This window comes from Oncorhynchus kisutch, linkage group LG14, assembly GCF_002021735.2.
Source record: "Oncorhynchus kisutch isolate 150728-3 linkage group LG14, Okis_V2, whole genome shotgun sequence".
NCBI lineage: Eukaryota > Metazoa > Chordata > Actinopteri > Salmoniformes > Salmonidae > Oncorhynchus > Oncorhynchus kisutch.
Window position 1 is genome coordinate 26,288,507 of NC_034187.2, and position 20,101 is coordinate 26,308,607.

General features: G+C 44.0%; 1 protein-coding gene across 1 annotated transcript; it reads left to right on the forward strand.

The window, feature by feature from the left end:
- The first annotated feature begins 16,467 nt into the window (after positions 1-16,467).
- On the forward strand, positions 16,468-20,036 carry LOC109904084 (transmembrane protein 179). Its single transcript, XM_020501201.2, has 4 exons — positions 16,468-16,951; positions 17,710-17,847; positions 17,929-18,007; positions 18,169-20,036. Exons 1-4 carry the CDS (start codon positions 16,650-16,652, stop codon positions 18,349-18,351), a joined length of 702 nt encoding a protein of 233 aa, XP_020356790.1. The 5' UTR covers positions 16,468-16,649; the 3' UTR covers positions 18,352-20,036.
- The last annotated feature ends 65 nt before the right edge of the window (positions 20,037-20,101 follow it).

Consider the following 20,101-nt stretch of genomic DNA (forward strand, 5'->3'; position numbering starts at 1 on the left):
GCATATTATCGAACGATCTTCCGTTAAAACAGCAGCAGCTATGGATAATCAGAGTGCACGATGACCATAAACATGTGGTCGTTAATGCAAAACATACATTCGGAATATTAATGCCCTTTATAACATCATGATCAGATTGGTTATGCTGAAACGAGGTTGGGATGTTCATGAATGGGATGCTCATCAACAAATGATTAATCTAAAAGTACGTTTGTCATTTATTGTACAGATCCAAAGACATCACTGTAAGATTTTAGCTTGTTGATCAACTTGTGTGCATCATTAGGAAAACCTTGATGTCTCTATGGAGAGAGGCAGGCTGAACAAAGATAGTTATCTGTGTGGTGGTGACACATGGAGGAGTTTTACAGGGAGATGAATGGCCTCTATTAGAAACATTTAATCAGTGCCTGTCCTTGTGGTTTCAGTCACCCTCAACGCCCGAGGAAAGATTAATGGCCACAGGATATTTCATCACCCCTCCATTCCCCAACGCAGGATATTTATTTTTATTTCACCTTTATTTAACCAGGTTGGCCAGTTGAGAACAAGTTCTCATTTACAACTGCGACATGGCCAAGATAAAGCAAAGCAGTGTGACAAAAATAACGACACAGAGTTACACATAAACAAATGTACAGTCAATAACACAATAGAAAAATCTATGTACAGTGTGTGCAAATGTAGAAGAGTAGGGAGGTAAGGCAATAAATAGGCCATAGAGGCGAAATAATTACAATTCAGCATTAACACCGGAGTGATAGATGTACAGATGATGATGTGCAAGTAGAGATACTGGGGTGCAAAAGAGCAAGAAGATTTAAAAAAAATATAATGGGGATGAGGTAGTTGGGTGTGCTATTTACAGATTGGCTGTGTGCAGGTAAGCTGCTCTGACAGCTGTTATGAGGGCCTGGTTGTGTCTGTTTGTTGTGGTTCTGTTGTTAGCAGAGAAAGTGGAGCCTGTGGGTCAGAGCGGTTCTGGGAAGTTGCCACACCCTGCTCCGCCCGCTGGTGGGGCAGGCCAACGGGGAGCCAGGGTGAAAAACATCTATACTGTAGAGTGACAAACAATCAGTGTTTCTGTAAGATCTAAATTGTCCAAATACTGTATAGTGCTACTGTTGTTCTAAACTTCAAACCACTGTAAATCTACAGACTGTTATTAACATTGTTTTCTTTGGCAGATACACATTTTAAAAAATCTCTGAAATGGTTTTGTTGATTTGTCACAGTATGGCTTCACATTATGCATGGACAAGTAAATGAAACGGTGTGGTTGCATCTACACACATAACGTGTTGTTAGCTCTAAAAAGATTACAATCTGAGCACGGTGATGATCGTCACCATGTCTGTCATGGATGGCCTCTGGTCCAGTGACCCTGATATACCACATAACCTCTACTGTCACCTCTCATCATCACCTCTCCATCTGACTTGTCAGATTTGTTGTGACAGGTCCTGATTCCTTTGGAGACCTCTTCCCTCCTATAGGCTGCTGGTCGAATCTCTTGACCCCCTCCTCTTTATACAGTTATACTACACAAACCAGAAACAGCTCATCAATAGTCAATCTCTCAGTAATTATTTATAAGGGTTCAATGATTGAAAATCCTACTTCTTGAACCCAGTGGATTCTGTGTCATGCACTGTATGTATTGTCTCAATGATCTGACTAGATGCAAGGTCGCTTGGACTGACTAAGAATAAAGATAAATGCTGTTATAACTATTTCTAAAAGCACCAAATGGTGTCCTTGGATATCAGTTAACTGTTGACAGTTTTCCCCCTTTTTTAAAAAGGATGTTTGCCTTGCTGCTATTCCAACTCATGAAAAATGGATGACCTCCCAATGCTAGCTGCTGCTGCCTTCTCTCCTCATATTTGCACAGTACCCTGGGATTGCATTTAGGTTAGCATCCCTCCCCCATCTCTCGATTTGGGAGTTGGAGGTTGTTGAATAACTTAACACACATTTCAACTTGACACACTTCTGCTTGGGGTCTCCCTTGGGTCTCCCGTCCACAAGCAGGGCCCACACACACACACTGCATTATTCAGAGGGGTGTGAGCGTGTGTGTGTGTGTGTGTGTGTGTGTGTGTTACCTTCTGGAGTTGTTGGGCCTCCCAGCATGACCTCACCAGGTGTGACAACTCTGATACCCAGTTGGTGGATGGGCCGGAGGGACAGGACCAGCTGGTGTTTTGGATGCTTTAGTTTACACCTCAGCAATCATGACTAGGCTTGTCTGCTCTGTTGAGTGTTTTTGAAAATAACAAAAACTTTTCATATATTAAAATATCTTAATCCATTTTACAGTGCAAATAAAAAAAGCATTGTATAGAATTCATGATATGAGCACAAATAAAGTGGAAATATTCAAGGAACAAAAACCTTTCTGGAAATAATGATGCTCAAAAAGATATCAGGACACGCAGTCTGGGAATGAAATCCATTTTCTGACCACACACATCCAATAACTCACACTAATCTGAAAACTGATAACAATCGTGGAAACCTGGACAGCAACAAAATGACACATAAATCATGTGCATCGCAGACGAGACTAAAAAGCCCAACCAAACATGATGGATACAAATGTCTGCCTGATGTTTGTAAACCGTTCTTATAAAGACTTGTTTGTGTGCGACTGGAGGCATGCTCTGGAAAATATAGGATGATTAATACTGACTAAGGGAACATTTCTCCATGTGAGTCCTCTTTCGGACCAGTATTATGTACTTTTCATTGCTACTTTATCTCTGTCCTCATCATTTTCAAAACGAGCATCCTTAACCTTCTTCCAGTTTAGATTAATATACACTGCTCAAAAAAATAAAGGGAACACTAAAATAACACATCCTAGATCTGAATGAATGAAATATTCTTATTAAATACTTTTTTCTTTACGTAGTTGAATGTGCTGACAACAAAAATCACACAAAAACTATCAATGGAAATCAAATGTATCAACCCATGGAGGTCTGGATTTGGAGTCACACTCAAAATTAAAGTGGAAAACCACACTACAGGCTGATCCAACTTTGATGTAATATCCTTAAAACAAGTCAAAATTAGGCTCAGTAGTGTGTGTGGCCTCCACATGCCTGTATGACCTCCCTACAATGCCTGGGCATGCTCCTGATGAGGTGTCTCCTGAGGGATCTCCTCCCAGACATGGACTAAAGCATCCGCCAACTCCTGGACAGTCTGTGGTGCAACGTGGCGTTGGTGGATGGAGCGAGACATGATGTCCCAGATGTGCTCAATTGGATTCAGGTCTGGGGAACGGGCGGGCCAGTCCATAGCATCAATGCCTTCCTCTTGCAGGAACTGCTGACACACTCCAGCCACATGAGGTCTAGCATTGTCTTGCATTAGGAGGAACCCAGGGCCAACCGCACCAGCATATGGTCTCACAAGGGGTCTGAGGATCTCATCTCGGTACCTAATGGCAGTCAGGCTACCTCTGGCGAGCACATGGAGGGCTGTGCGGCCCCCCAAAGAAATGCCACCCCACACCATGACTGACCCACCGCCAAACCGGTCATGCTGGAGGATGTTGCAGGCAGCAGAACGTTCTCCACAGCATCTCCAGACTCTGTCACGTCTGTCACATGTGCTCAGTGTGAACCTGCTTTCATCTGTGAAGAGCACAGGGCGCCAGTGGCGAATTTGCCAATCTTGGTGTTCTCTGGCAAATGCCAAACGTCCTGCAGGGTGTTGGGCTGTAAGCACAACCCCCACCTGTGGATGTCGGGCCCTCATACCACCCTCATGGAGTCTGTTTCTGACCGTTTGAGCAGACACATGCACATTTGTGGCCTGCTGGATGTTATTTTGCAGGGCTCTGGCAGTGCTCCTCCTGCTCCTCCTTGCACAAAGGTGGTAGCGGTCCTGCTGCTGGGTTGTTGCCTTCCTACGGCCTCCTCCACGTCTACTGATGTACTGGCTTGTCTCCTGGTAGCGCCTCCATGCTCTGGACACTATGCTGACAGACACAGCAAACCTTCTTGCCACAGCTCGCATTGATGTGCCATCCTGGATGAGCTGCACTACCTGAGCCTCTTGTGTGGGTTGTAGACTCCGTCTCATGCTACCACTAGAATGAAAGCACTGCCAGCATTCAAAAGTGACCAAAACATCAGCCAGGAAGCATAGGAACTGAGAAGTGGTCTGTGGTCACCACCTGCAGAACCACTCCTTTATTGGGGGTGTCTTGCTAATTGCCTATCATTTCCACCTGTTGTCTATTCCATTTGCACAACAGCATGTGCAATGTATTGTCAATCAGTGTTGCTTCCTAAGTGGACAGTTTGATTTCACAGAAGTGTGATTGACTTGGAGTTACATTGTGTTGTTTAAGTGTTCCCTTTATTTTTTTGAGCAGTGTACATTAGGTGGCAGCTAAAGAATATTCCACTGATTTAGCACAATAATGAAAAATGACCTCATATACAGATAACGGCTGCTACTTTCCATAATATGGAAATATACACTGTTGCACCCCCTAATATTGTCATCTGTAATTAAGGGCTTGAAATCAACCTCAACAGTAGCCTAGCTCGAGGGGAGACTGAACAATGTCATTTCATGGGCATCCTACCTGATGTTGAATGGGAGTGGGGGAAAGGCAAGACGGTGGTTAAGACCAGAGAGCAGGCAGATCATCAGATACCATGCCCACTGGAGGGCAGTGTCTCGGGCAGGGACATGGAGCTGGGTGGCTGATAAGGAGGGATGGAGTGAATGGAAGGGAGAAGTACCTGGGTTTACTGTACACCAGATGGCTTCACTGTTGCATGGCCAATGAGTCTGACAGTTACCTACGTCTCCTTGAAGGCTGTCACCACGTATCAAGAAACCATCACGTGTGTGTGTGTCCATGCATGCATGTGTGGGTACACATGAGTGTGAATGTACATATGCAGCGTGCACTGTTCCCTTGACTGCAAAGCTACTTTGACCAAACCAAACCACATGACAAATGGCACTTAGGTTGAATATGTTATTAGAGGTCCAGTCATCTAGGAAACCATGCATGCCAAATTAATGCAAATTGACTTGTACTGGGCCTTATATGGCATTTTTGTAGACGAGGCCTACTTTCAAATGGAAAACTGTATTATAATTATCAAGTGAATTAACATTGATGATGAGTAGGCTATTTGGGGACCCAAGCTAAGTGCGCGTAAATGGAAAGTAATTCCTTTTGTATGCACTTGTATCTCTATGCGTATTCTGACCTTTCATTTAAGCATGAGAATAACATGCTATTCACCCGCTATTTGTTTGGGGTGGAGATCTATTAAATGAAGGTGTTTCTACAGACACTCCGTATTCTGACCTTGACTTATTTCCCTCATAATTCCACAAGGTTATTTACAAATTGATAAGAGCTATTGATTTGGATAAGGGGATTGTAAATATAAATTACAATTGTTTTAGATCAATTTTACCTTATGATCGCTGGAGACAAACGTGAAACCACTCATATGGCAGCAAACTGAAGCATATCAACATGTCACCTTTTCCACAGTGACGATTATGAAATGCTGACCTTAGATGCCTTTTGCTTGGTCAGCTGTAGCAATGCGCAAATGATAGTATAGCACCTAACCTAACGAGTTCATTTATGATTTCTAGAATATTTTGAATTCATGAATTAATGAACTAAATGTTATTTTCGTGTCAAATCGCCAATTGGCAATCCCTTATGGGATTAATTGACACTGTGGCGTACAGCATGTCAGCCACCGGGGGAGACTCGTCGAGGCCTGGTGACAGACTGAGTATACATCTCGAGGCGATGGCTCCATCTGCTGGACGTGCCAGGTCTCGACGGGCTCTCCGGCAAGGACTAATTGGGTCTGATTGGGGATTGGTGAGTAATCAAGGGCTGATTGCTCATCAGCTGTACAAGTCCCATAAAGCTGCCAGAAGGGCAGCACACAGGGAAGAGACTGGGGGGGAGGAAAGGACTCCTGTATAGTTGGGGATGGTACCAAAGGTAACAGGAGTTCAGTTTTGATCCCCACAGGATACAGCAAGACCCGGAGCCCAGTAGACGGTATCCCAGAGAGGGTCTCTCTTTTGGACTGTTATTTTAATAAACACCTTTGAAACTGAGCTAATCCTACTCTGTCTGATCTGTGTAAACGTTTAGATCCAACCCCCTGGTCTGCCACAAGCGATGGAGAATGCGGGCACTCTGACAATGTGGTCAGATTAGGGTTGACGTTTACGCAACATTAGCATGGACGAGTTGATAGCTCAGTCCATCCGGGCCCAACACGCTGGAGGAACAGGGGCTACAAAACGTCCACCTCATTGAGGAAATCAGGAAGCTATAAGGAGGAGCGTCTACTGAATCACATCCAAACCAGTTTTTAATCAAGCTAACAGAAGATGACAACATCGAAACCTACCTCTGTACGTTTGAACGGACAGCACTACGTTCCTCTCTGGGAATGCCCAAAAGGTGTATTGGGACCTGAACGATGAACAGGCGACTAACTACGATGGATTCAAACGGGAGATACTCAGCCGCTACGGGTACAGCCTGGCCCATCGGGCTCAACTCTTCCACAACTGGAGGTTCGTAGCCAATGCATCCCCCCCAAGCCCAGATGAGCAACCTACTACGCGTCACCAGGGGATGGCTCCTAACCAACGTACCACCCGCTCCATCCTAGACAAAGTGGTCCTGGATCACTTCCTACGGGCACTACCCCACGACATGAAGAGGGCATCGAGTCTATGCGCACCCCAGACCTTGGAGGGCCTCCTGGAAGCAGTGGAGATGCATCAGAACACTCAGGCCCTGTTGAGTGGTAGCCGGTCCGAGTCGGCAACCCATTCAAGGAGTCGGAAGGACAGCCCCACTGCGGGGTACCCCGAACCGACAGTCGGCAGGGCCAAAGGACCGCAAACCCATGGAGAGAAGGCTGGGGTAGGGCTGACCCGCCACCGATGACCCCAGGTAGATGGAGGCCAAAGGAGGTGTTTTGAGTGTGGCGCCAAGGGGCACATGGCCTGGAAATGCCCGGCTCGAGAGGAGTCGATGCCATCATCAAGCCCCGGAAGCGAGGTGGGTCACGCAGTGAACTGTTGGGCACACCACAAATACAACTGCACTCATGGTCCCGGTGAAGGTTGACGGACATGACACGGAAGCTCTATTAGACTCCGGAAGTATGGTTACCCTCGTACCATGAGCCTGCTGAACCAGAAGACCAAACGTGGTAGGGCGATGTCCATTTCCTGTGTTCACGGGGACGCAAAGCGGTATCCAACCGTATGGGCCAATATCGTGAAGCCACAAGGGAACTGCCAGATGATGGTGGGTGCAGTACCAGAGTTGCCGGTACCTTTCCTAGTGGGACGAGATTGTCCACTGTTCACAGCCCTGTGGGGGCACAAGCTGAGGAAGAAGGTATGAGCCGTCCGAAAACGAGAGAGAGGACGACCCATTGCCTGAGCGGCCCAGAAGCAAACGCAGAGTCGGTGCCACCCATGCTCCCGTGGTCTGGATGGCCAGGGGAAGGGACACAAATGATCGGGTCACCAGGTGGTTCTTGTCCCTTCAACGCTTGTCTTTTTCTGTTGTGCACAGGTCAGGGGCGAAGCATGGAAACACGAATGCCCTATCGACATACGTCGTAATAATGACAGTCCCCTCTACTACAGAGCTAAAGGAGGGGGGGGCGTACAGCATGTCAGCCACCAGGGGGAGGCTCGTCGAGGCCTGGTGACCGATGGAGTATACATCACGAGGCGATGGCTCCATTGCTGGACGTGTCAGGTCTCGATGGGCTCTCTGGCCAGGACTAACTGGGGCTGATTGGTGAGTAATCAAGGGCTGATTGCTCACCAACTGTACAAGCCCCATAAAGCTGCTAGAAGGGCAGCACACAGGGAAGAGACTGGGGGGAGGAAAGGACTCCTGTATAGTTGGGGATGGTACCAGAGGTAACAGGAGGGAGTTCAGTTTTGATCCCGACAGGATACAGCAAGACCCGGAGCCCAGAAGACGGTATCCCAGAGAGGGTCTCTCTTTTGGACTATTATTTTAATAAACACCTTTTGAAACTGAGCTAATCCTACTCTGTCCGTGTCTGATCTGTGTAAACGTTTTGACCCAACCGCTGGTCTGCCACAACACATAAATAAACATTACAGTAATTCACTATGGCAATTAAATTATCATTCTTCTTCCGGTGTTCTCTGTATTGCGCATCGCATAAAGAGTAAAAAAAAAAATCAATACATAATAGTAAATAAGGTTATCCAAACAATAATTATATCCCTAGAGCAGTACAATAATATATATACATACAGTTGAAGTCAGCCGTTTACATACACCTTTGCCAAATACATTTAAACTCAGTTGTTCACAATTCCTGACATTTAATCAGAGTAAAAATCCCCTGTCTTAGGTCAGTTAGGATCACCACTTTATTTTAAGAATGTGAAATGTCAGAATAATAGTAGATAAAAACCATTATTTCTTTCATCACATTCCCAGTGGGTCAGAAGTTTACATGCACTCAATTAGTATTTGGTAGCATTGCCTTTAAACTGTTTAACTTGGGTAAAACGTTTCGGGTAGCCTTCCACAAGCTTCCCAAAATAAGTTGGGTGAATTTTGGCCCATTCCTCCTTACAGAGCTGGTGTAACTGAGTCAGGTTTGTAGGGCTCCTTGCTCACACACGCTTTTTCAGTTCTGCCCACAAATATTCTATAGGATTGAGGTCTGGGCTTTGTGATGGCCACTCCAATACCTTGACTTTGTTGTCCTTAAGGTATTTTGCCACAACTTTGGAAGTATGCTTGGGGTCATTGTCCATTTGGAAGACTCATTTGCGACCAAGTTTTAACTTCCTGACTGATGTTGCTTCAATATATCCATATAATATCCCTCATGATACCATCTATTTTGTGAAGTGCACCAGTCCCTCCTGCAGCAAAGCACCCCCACCACACGATGCTGCCAACCCCATGCTTCACGGTTGTGAGGGTGTTCTTCGGCTTGCAAGCCTCCCCCTTTTCCCTCCAAACATAATGGTCATTATGGCCAAACAGTTCTATTTTTCATTTCATCACACCAGAGGACATTTCTCCAAAAAGTACGATCTTTGTCCCCATGTGCAGTTGCAAACCATAGTCTGGCTTTTTTATAGCAGTTTTGGAGCAGTGGCTTCTTCCTTGCTGAGCGGCCTTTCAGGTTATGTCGATATAGGACTCGTTTTACTGTGGATATAGATACTTTTGTACCTGTTTCCTCCAGCATATTCACAGTGTCCTTTGCTGTTGTTCTGGGATTGATTTGCCCTTTTCGCACCAAAGTAAATTCATCTCTAGGATGACGGCTGCGTGGTCCCATGGTGTTATTATATTTATACTGAACCAGACTTGTGGAGGTCTACAATTTTTTTCCTGAGTTCTTGGCTGATTTCTTTAGATTTTCCCATGATGTCAAGCAAAGTGGCACTGAGTTTGAAGGTAGGCCTTGAAATACATCCACAGGTACACCTCCAAATGACTCAAATGATGTCAAATAGCCTATCAGAAGCTTCTAAAGCCATGACATCATTTTCTGGAATTTTCCAAGCTGTTTAAAAGGCACAGTCAACTTAGTGTATGTAAACTTCTGACCCACTGGAATTGTGATACAGTGAATTATAAGTTAAATAATCTGTCTGTAAACAATTGTTGGAAAAATTACTTGTGCCATGCACAAAGTAGATGCCCTAACCGGCTTGCCAAAACTATAGTTTCTTAACAAGTAATTTGTGGAGTGGTTGAAAAACGAGTTTTAATGACTCCAACCTAAGTGTATGTAAACTTCCGACTTCCGACCATCCATATACAGACCAATAAATACAGAAAAAAGAAACAGAAGTCAGAACCCAGTCTGGCACAAAGAGAAGATTCATATGGGAGACAAGCCTATACACAATACATATACACAAGTGCCATTTACCCCATAGACTAAATATTTTTACGATTTAATTATTGTTAGCACTTTTTTTCAGGCTTCATCTAAATATTCTGCGAATGGAAATACACAATAGACAAAAAAACATTTCAATTTCTCGTCATCACTCAGCCACACAATGCCAGGGTATATCTGGTGTGCTTTCTTGAATAAGAGGAAGTGTATATCTTGGTACGAGGTCACAATAGTTACTTAGTCTTTCCTCTTCCATTTCACCACAATACCTACGCAGAGGCAATATCCCTGATCTTACCTGTGCACATAGCGATCTCATGCTTTCAGGTAGGTTATACATAATATCTCTCTCACACACGAATTCACCCTTAATCAAACAAAAAGGTTCTTAATTTGGGTTTATAATTACTATTGCATCAACAGTTGTTTTAATTATTTGCCCAGACTTTTCGCTGTATTTTTTTAAACAATTTGTATTCTGTTAAATATTAGCCACTATTGGTAGCCACTGTCAGTTATACCCACATACATTTATAACTGTCACTTTAGTGTTAGTTTCCTTACATTTTGCATCATTCTATTTACCTTTCTTTCCAATGTCATGTTAGTGTGGTTGTTCCTGAGGATCGCTATTTAGGGGAAAAATAATGAAGGAAAATATATGAAAAATACTAATAATATATAGTATATATTTACAAAAAGATAAATATGAGGGATTGTAAATGATGCAGATAGAGGCCACAACCTATCTACAATATTAAAGTTGATCTCCCCCCTACACACCTACTCATTCAAGTTTTATTTTTTATTTGTGCTATTTTCTACATTGTAGAATAAGTGAAGACATCAAAACTATGAAATAACAAATATGGAATCATTGGTTAACCAAAAGAGTGTAAGACAAATCTAAATATATTTTATATTTGAGATTCTTCATAGTAGCCACCCTTTGCCTTGATGACAGCTTTGCACACTCTTGGCATTCTCTCAACCAGCTTCATGAGGTAGTCACCTGGAATGCATTTCAATTAACAGGTGTGCCTTGAGGATGAAAATGGTGCCGACAGAGATGGTCACTTCGTTTCAGGTCCTTAGAAAACGATGCAGTTGTTTGTTTATTTATGTATTATTTCTTACATTGTTAGTACAGAAAATCTCAAGTGTTATTAAATACAGCCGGGAAAAAGTATTGGATATAAAAGCGATGTGAACTTACCATCATTACGACCAGGAATACGTCTTTCCTGAAGTGGATCCTTTGTTCGGACCTCCACGCTGGACATGCGATCTTATCCCAGAGGCTGATCCAAAACAACGCGGTCGCCGCAGGAGAGGCAGACGGAGCGGCTTACTGGTCAGACTCAGAAGGCGAGCACACCATCCACTGCTTCCGAGCAAATTACTCGCCAATGTCCAATCTCTAGATAACAATGTGTAACATTCTCTGTTTCACGGAAACATGGCTCACTCGGATATGTTGTCAGAGTCGGTACAGCCACCCGATTTCTTCACGCATCGCGCCGACAGAAACAAACATCTCTCTGGTAAGAAGAAGGGCGGGGATGTATGCCTGATGATTAACGACTCATGGTGAAATCAGAACAACATACAGGAACTCAAGTCCTTTTGTTCACCTGATCTAGAATTCCTTACAATCAAATGCCGACCGCATTATCTTCCAAGAGAATTCTCTTCAGTTATAGTCACAGCCGTGTATATCCCCACAAGCAGATCTCTCGTCGGCCCTGAAAGAACATCACTGGACTCTATGTAAACTGGAAACCATACATCCTGAGGCTGCATTTATTGTAGCTGGAGATTTTAACAAAGCGAACCTAAGATCAATACTTCCTAAATTCTATCAGCATGTCGAATGTGCGACACAAGCTGGTAGTATTCTGGATCATTGCTACTAGAACTTCCGTGATGTATACAAAGCCCTCCCCCGTCCTGCCTTTGGCAAGTCTGACCATGACTCCATTTTGTTGCTCCCAGCATATAGACAGAAACTAAAACAGGAAATGCCCGTGCTCAGATCAATATAACACTGGTCTGACCAATCGGATTCCACGCTTCAAGATTGCTTCAATCACGTGGATGGGATATGTTCCAGATAGCCTCAGACAACAACATTGATGTATACGCTGACTCGGTGAGTGAGTTCATTAGCAAGTGCATCGGAGATGTCTTACCCTCTGTGACTATTAAAACCTTCTCTAACCAGAAACCGTGGATTGATGGCAGCATTCGTGCAAAACTGAAAGCGCAAACCCCCGTTTTAATCATGGCAAGGTGACCGGAAACATGACCGAATACAAACAGTGCTGCTATTCCCTCCGCAAGGCAATCAAACAAGCAAGGCGTCAGTATAGAGACAAAGTAGAGTCGCAATTCAAGGGCTCAAACACGAAATGTATGTGGCAGGGTCTATAGTCAATCACCCATTACAATGAGAAAACCAGCTCCGTCGCGGACATCGACGTCTTGCTCCCAGACAAATTAAACAACATCTTTGCTCGCTTTGAAAACAATACAGAACCACTGACACAGCCCTCTACCAAAGCCTGTGGGCTCTCCTTCTCTGTGGCCAACGTGAGTAAAACATTTATACGTGTTAACCCTCGTAAGGCTGCCGGCCCAGACGGCATCCCCAGCCGCGTCCTCAGAGCATGCACAGACCAGCTGGCTGGTGTGTTTACAGACTTTTTCAAGCAATCCCTATCCCAGTCTGTTGTTCCCACATGCTTCAAGATGGCCACCATTATTCCTGTTCCAAAGAAAGCTAAGGTATCTGAACTAAATTACTATCGCCCCATTGCCCTCACTTCTGTCATCATGAAGTGCTTTGAGAGACTAGTCAAGGATCATATCAAATCCACCCTACCTGACACCCTAGAACCACTCCAATTTGCTTACCGCCCAAGTAGGTCCACTGACGACGCAATCGCCATCACACTGCATACTGCACACATCTGGACAAGAGGAATACCTTTGTAAGAATGCAGTTCATTGGCTACAACTCAGCATTTAACACCATATAGTACCCTCCAAACTCATAATTAAGCTCGAGACCCTGGGTCTCGACTCCGCCCTGTGCAACTGGGTCCAGGACTTTCTGACGGGCCGTCTCCAGGTGGTGAAGGTAGGAAACAACATCTCCACTTCGCTAATCCTGAACACTGGAGCCCCACAAGGGTGCGTTCTCAACCCTCTCCTGTACTCCCTGTTCACCCATGACTGTGTGGCCATGCACGCTTCCAACTCAATCATCAAGTTTGCAGACGACACTACAGTGGTAGGCCTGATTACCAACAACGATGAGATGGCCTAGAGGGAGGCGGTAAGGTCCCTCGGAGTGTGGTGTCAGGAAAATAACCTCTCACTCAACGTCAAAAAAAAGGAGATGATCGTGGACTTCAGGAAACACCCATCCACATCGACGGGACAGTAGTGGAGAAGGTGGACATTTTTAAGTTCCTCTGCGTACACATCACGGACAAACTGAAATGGTCCACCCACACAGACAGCGTGGTGAAGAAGGAGCAACAGCGCCTCTTCAACCTCAGGAGGCTGAAGAAATTTGGCTTTTCATCTAAAACCCTCACAAACTTTTACAGATGCACAATTGAGAGCATCCTGTTGTTGGGCTGTATCACCGCCTGGTACGGCAATTGCAGGCTCTCCAGAGGATAGTGCCGTCTGCAGGACACCCACACCACCCGATGTCACAGGAAGGCCAAAAATATCATCAAGGACAACAACCACCCGAGCCACTGCCTGTTCACCCCGCTATCATCCAGAAGGCGAGGTCAATACAGGTGCATCAAAGCTGGGACCGAGAGACTGAAAAACAGCTTCTATCTCAAGGCCATCAGACTGTTAAACAGCCATAACTAACATAGAGAGGCTGCTGCCAACATACAGACTCAAATCTCTGGCCTCTTAAATAAATGGAGGTATCACTCGTCACTTTAAATAACGCCACTTTAATAATGTTTACATATCCTACATTACGCATCTCATATGTATATACTGTATTGTACTGCATCTTTCCTATGCCGCACGACATCGCTCACCCATATATGTATTAATCCCTTTACACTTGTGTGTATAAGGTAGTTGTTGGGAATTTGTTAGATTACTTGTTGGATATTACTGCATAGTCAGAACTAGAAGCACAAGCATTTTGCTACACTCGCATTAACATCTGCTAACCATGTGTATGTGACCATTAAAATGTTTTATTTGATTTTATTTGATTTAAAAGTTAATTTGTGGCATTTCTTTCCATCTTAATGCGTTTGAGACAATCAGTTGTCTTAATGATAGTTGTGTTGTCATAAGGTAGGGTGGCTGCCACAGGAAAGGAAGACCCAGAGTTACCTCTGCTGCAGAGGATAAGTTCATTAACGTTACCAGCCTCAGAAATTGGCAATAAACTGCACCTCAGATTGCAGCCCACATAAATGCTTCAGAGTTAAAGTAAGAGACACATCTCAACATCAACTGTTCAGAGGAGACTGCATTAATCAGGCCTTCATAGTCAAATTGCTGCAAAGAAACCACTACTAAAGGACATCAATAATAAGAAGAGACTTGCTTGGGCCAAGAAACATGAGCAATGGACATTAGACCGGTGGAAATCTGTCCTTTGGTCTGATGAGTCAAAATAGTAGGTGAACGGATGATCTCCACGTGTGGTTCCCAAAGTGAAGCATTGAGGAGGAGTTGTGATGGTGTGGTGGTGCTTTAGTATTCAAGGCACACTTAACCAGCATGGCAACCACAGCATTCTGCAGCAATACGCCATCCCATCTGGTTTGCGTTTAGTGGGACCATCACTTGTTTTTCAACAGGACAATGACCCAACACACCTCCAGGCTGTGTAAGGGCTATTTGACCAAGAAGGAGAGTGATGGAGTGCTGCACAAGATGACCTGGCCTCCACAATCACCCGACCTCAGCCCAATTGAGATGGTTTGGGATGAGTTGGACCGCAGAGTAAAGGAAAAGCAGCCAACAAGTGCTCAGCATATGTGGGAGCTCCTTCAATACTGCTGGAAAAGCATTCCAGGTGACTACCTCATGAAGCTGGTTGAGAAAATGCAAAGAGTGTGCAAAGCTCTCATCAAAGCAAAGGGTTGCTACTTTGAAGAATCTAAAATCAAAAATATTTGTAGATTTTTTTTAACACTTTGTTGGTTACTACATGATTCCATATGTGTTATTTCGTAGTTTTGATGTCTTCACTATTATTCTACAATGTAGAATGTAGTAAAAAAATTGTTTTTACTTGAATGAGTTGGTGTGTTCACACTTTCGACTGGTACTGTACTTTGTGTATATATAGTGTAGATCTCTAAGGTATAAAATGAGGAACTGATGATGCACTACCCAATTTCAAAATTGCTCCTTGTGCATTCTAATGTTACAACCTTCAGGAGTAAGTTTAAAGGGGCGGCAGGATGGCCTAGTGGTTAGAGCGTTGGACTAGCAAATGGAAAGTTGCAAGTTCAAACCCCCTAGCTGACAAGGTACAAATCTGTCGTTCTGCCCCTGAACAGGCAGTTAACCCACTGTTCCTAGGCTGTCATTTTAAATAAGATTTTGTTCTTAACTGACTTGCCTAGTTAAATAAAGGTACAAATAAAAAAAATAACAAAGCCGGACTAAGTTTATAGCCGGACTCCTCGCACCCCCTCTTGGGGGCATGGCTCACAGTTTGGGAACCACTTATTTAAGACATATGTGTCCGACCGGCTCGATTCGATCTTATATAAAAAAAATGAAATTGTGTTTTATAAATTGGATAAAAGTAGAGACTCAGAGGTAGAAAATGGTATATCATACACTACATTCAAGGAACAATGGGAAAGATTTCAATACTAGAAGCTGGTATATACTAGGGGTGTGTTTGTAGCTTGCTAGCTACTTCCAGACACAAATGAGAGAACAGCTCACGCCAACCATTTTACTCACCCTAGAAGATCTGAGGTTGTTTTTATGTTATCCAGACTGTAACTGTGCTGCTGGCAACAATTTAATTACACATTTTTTTGCCAACGTTTACAGACACCGGCCATATTCAACGGGTGTTGAGTGTTCGTAAATACATCAGTTATTCTGCGCTCTGGCACTTAGAGGAGAGTGCTCTGAAATCGAAGTAGATGGCCAAGTTAGACGTTGTGCTAGTAATGCACAGGATGGCTCAAACACGTATCAAAAGTAATGTTTTTGTTTGGTTATATTTTGGAAACATTAGCTTGTGCACATTACTTGCCCTGCAAGTATCAACTCGTCAGACGTCATGATAGGTCATCAGAAGTGTCCACTTATATTGAGGGCTGAGGAGAGAGGGTGTGTCTTTTATGTGTTTGGAATGCAGCCTCTGGCTGGACTGAAGACCACACAAAGTTTGGAAAAATATCAAGTATGCGTCTCGCAACAGAGCCTTCAACCGCAAGGGGGCGTTGCGATTCCACTCCATTGTCGGCGTCCACATTGAAATGAATGACAACCGGTGCAATGTAGAGGGGTGCTTATGGTTAATGTGAACGAGGCTTTGTCTGAATCGGTCCCATTGAGCCTGCTGCTCCAGCACGAATGATGCTGATGCTGCGCCCACGCTCAAATGTCTCTACTGCGCAGTCGCCGATGCAACGAACGCAGTAAGAGAAAGGAGACGCAATAATGGCCCTTGATAATTTAATTTTCGCCCAATGCGTCCTCTATTTTTTGGCGTTTGTTTTTGGTTTTATTGCCGTAGTGCCTCTCTCTGAAAACACGGAGGATTTTCATGGAAAATGCTTGCTTTTCACGCGTGGTATGTGGCAGAATGAGAACATCACAGTCTCAAAGCAGCGCTTTATCGTTGAGGAGTGGGGACCGGAGTCTTCCTGCAGTTTCATCACTTTTGTCGGGATAGCATCTCTCATCCTGTCCGCAGTGCAGTCATGGAGACTGCTGTTGTTTCTTTTCAAAGGCCACGACGAGTGAGTGTCAAAATCACTTGTGGTTCTTGTGTTTTGATTTGCAGGTTTTCTTTGTGTTTATTCTATCTGAATGATTTAAATAGAGAAAATAGATGGGATGTGTTTCAAGTAGCCCATGCCCATCCACTCCCACACCCGAATGATCAGTGATCCTTCTTGATTAATTACAGCCTTACGTTCAATCGCCTTTTCTGAGGTCTACAGATCTAGCCCTCAAAAAATGTTAACGTATGTTTTTGCTATGGCAAAATCTGCCCATCTTGCTGCTTTGCTCCGTAATCAATATGTTCAATCAGCCCGAAGGAAGACATGCAATTTTCTGCCTTTCAACAGAGGTGCAATTACAAAAACTGCATTGATTAATAGGCCTTATATAAGGATTAGTCGCTTGCAATCTTTATAATAACCGTTTTGCTACTGTGCAATGCAGAGGTTTTCATTAGTCTGTCGTTGTTTCATTCTGACAGGGTGGATAGGGTAATCTATCCATCCACTTAAAAACATGTATCTAAACCTAATAATTAATTAATTATTGGCATACAGGTACACCACCAATCTCCTTCTATTGGTCATTATCGTCCATTAGAACTCAACATAGTCACAGTTAAATGAATTATCATCTAATCAAGTCCAATACATACAACATTAGGCAAATGAGCCAGGGATGGTAATGATAGAACAAGTACATTATTGAACCTGTCTTACATTCTCTCTCTCACTTTCTCTCTTGCTCTTTCACTCTGTCTCTGTGAGTGCAGTTCCCTGTTCAATGCCTTCCTGAATCTGTTGATCAGCTCCTTGATGGTGTTCACAGTGTTCCTCTCCAGCACCATCATTAGTGTGGGCTTCAACTTGTGGTGTGACGCCATCACAGAGGGCGGGGGCATGCCCAGCAGGTGAGGCTCATGACCCCATCTTATGGCTCTTGGACAGTCCGGAGAGTTATTTTCCTAAGCTAACTTTGTCTTGTATCTCAGCTGTGAGGACATGCAGGACACCGATCTGGAGTTAGGATTGGACAACTCCTCGTTCTATGACCAGTTTGCCATTGCCCAGGTAAGGGTCAGGCAGATGTATATTGTCATACACTGTGTTGATATCTAAGACTTATTAAAACATGTGCAATGAACTTGGAAACCCCTAGCCCTTGTTTAAATCTGTGAGGCTATGTAATGTCTGTTAAACGTCCCCCCTGCCTCCCCGTCTCTGCTGTGCAGTTTGGTCTGTGGGCAGCATGGCTGACATGGCTGGGCATCACGGTCATGGCCTTCCTCAAGGTCTACCACAACTACCGCCAGGAGGACCTTCTGGACAGTCTGATCCACGAGAAGGAGCTGCTGCTTGGACACTCGTCCCACCGGGGCTCCGATGCCAACCAGTTGAAGAGTGGCATGATCTAACACCCAGAGGGCACGTGCACATTACTGACACATATCCTCCTATCCTACCCCAACTGCCAGCCCCTGTCAATCTACACTGAGTGTACAAAAGATTAGGAACACCTTCCTAATATTGAGTTTCACCCCTTTTTGCCATCAGACAGCCTCAATTATTTTGGGCATGGACTCTACAAGGTGTCAAAAGCGTTCCACATGGAGGCCCATGTTAACTCCAATGCTTCCCACGGTTGTGTTAAGTTGGTTGGATGTCCATTTGATGGTGGACCATTCTTGATACACACAAGAAACTGTTGAGTGTGAAAAACCCAGCAGCTTTGCAGTTCTTGATACAAACCGTTGCGCCTGAGACGTACTACCATACTGCACTTAAATCTTTTGTCTTGTCCATTCACCCTCCCTCTGAATGGCACACAAACACAATCCATGTCTCAGTTGTCTCAAAGCTAAAACATCCTTTTTTAACCTATATCCCCCCCCTGCATCTACACTGATTGAAGTGGATTTAACAGGTGACATCAATCAATAAGGGATCATAGCTTTCACCTGGATTCACCTGGTAAGAGCAGGTGTTCTTAATGTTTTGTACACTCAGTGCAATTTTCAATCAAGTGAAATCCATTAACTGTTTTTAGAGTGCATAATAATGTCTTGCTTGGACATACTTCTCCTCATGTGTTTCCTGATTTTCCCCTTGAAAACGCTGCTCATGACTGTAAAGCGCTGCAGGGTAAGGAGATTCCGGCTGTATTGTGGAGCTGATTCAATCCATTTGTCCACTTGCTATATTTGTATTTGATAATGAGTTACTGCTGACATGTCTTCCCCTTCAAGGCACACACTGGAGCGTAAATGAGCTCAGAAAATCAAGGTCATTTAATGAGGATAGAAATGGTGCATTGAGACTCGTTTTTACCGCGATTTCCATTTAGCTGCACATAGATGGTGACTCACACAAGGTGGTTAAAGAATGGTTCAAATGGATCATATTTTCTTTGTTTTCATTTCTTTGCATGTACTGTGTGAATATAGACAGTGTGAGCAGGCTGACATTTCTTTGCATGTACTGTGTGAATATAGACCGTGTGAGCAGGCTGACATTTCTTTGCATGTACTGTGTGAATATAGACAGTGTGAGCAGGCTGACATTTCTTTGCATGTACTGTGTGAATACAGACAGTGTGAGCAGGCTGACATTTCTTTGCATGTACTGTGTGAATATAGACAGTGTGAGCAGGCTGACATTTCTTTGTGTTGGGCAATATATTATTTTGTAACCTATCATACATTCATGATAGGCTTTCAGTAATGTGTGAATTCTTTGCATGCATGCAGCAACAGAGTATGACGTAAGATTTTCAGTCTATTATGCAGTATCTACAATTACCAAACAGTATTTTTTTTAAATGAAAAGTGTACTTTGTAAGAACTTTGTCAATGAACTTAAACTGACTGGAACAGATCTCAGGATGAAATGCCTGAAAATCACATAAGTAGCTAAATCAGTCAATCTGTTCATCCTGATAATCATAAAAGCTCAGGCTGGCCCCTCCTTTGTTATTTAACACAATCTTGACGCAAAAAAAAAAGTTTTGACAGTGAGTGAGAAGCCTGTAACATAGACGGGATGACACATTATCCAAGGCTAGTTCTGTGTTGTTGTGCGTGAGGAAATGTAGCCTGCGGCGTGGAAAGATGGATCATCATTTTATTGCACACCTGCATGCTCTCGCTCTCGCGCCAAAGCACACAC

Excerpts from the sequence above, each read along its gene's own strand:
- LOC109904084 (XM_020501201.2), top strand. The coding sequence starts at position 16,650 with ATGGCCCTTGATAATTTAATTTTCGCCCAATGCGTCCTCTATTTTTTG. Across the intron at positions 16,952-17,709 it reads CTTTTCAAAGGCCACGACGA|TTCCCTGTTCAATGCCTTCC; the intron begins GTGAGTGTCAAA and ends CTGTGAGTGCAG. Across the intron at positions 18,008-18,168 it reads ACCAGTTTGCCATTGCCCAG|TTTGGTCTGTGGGCAGCATG; the intron begins GTAAGGGTCAGG and ends TCTGCTGTGCAG.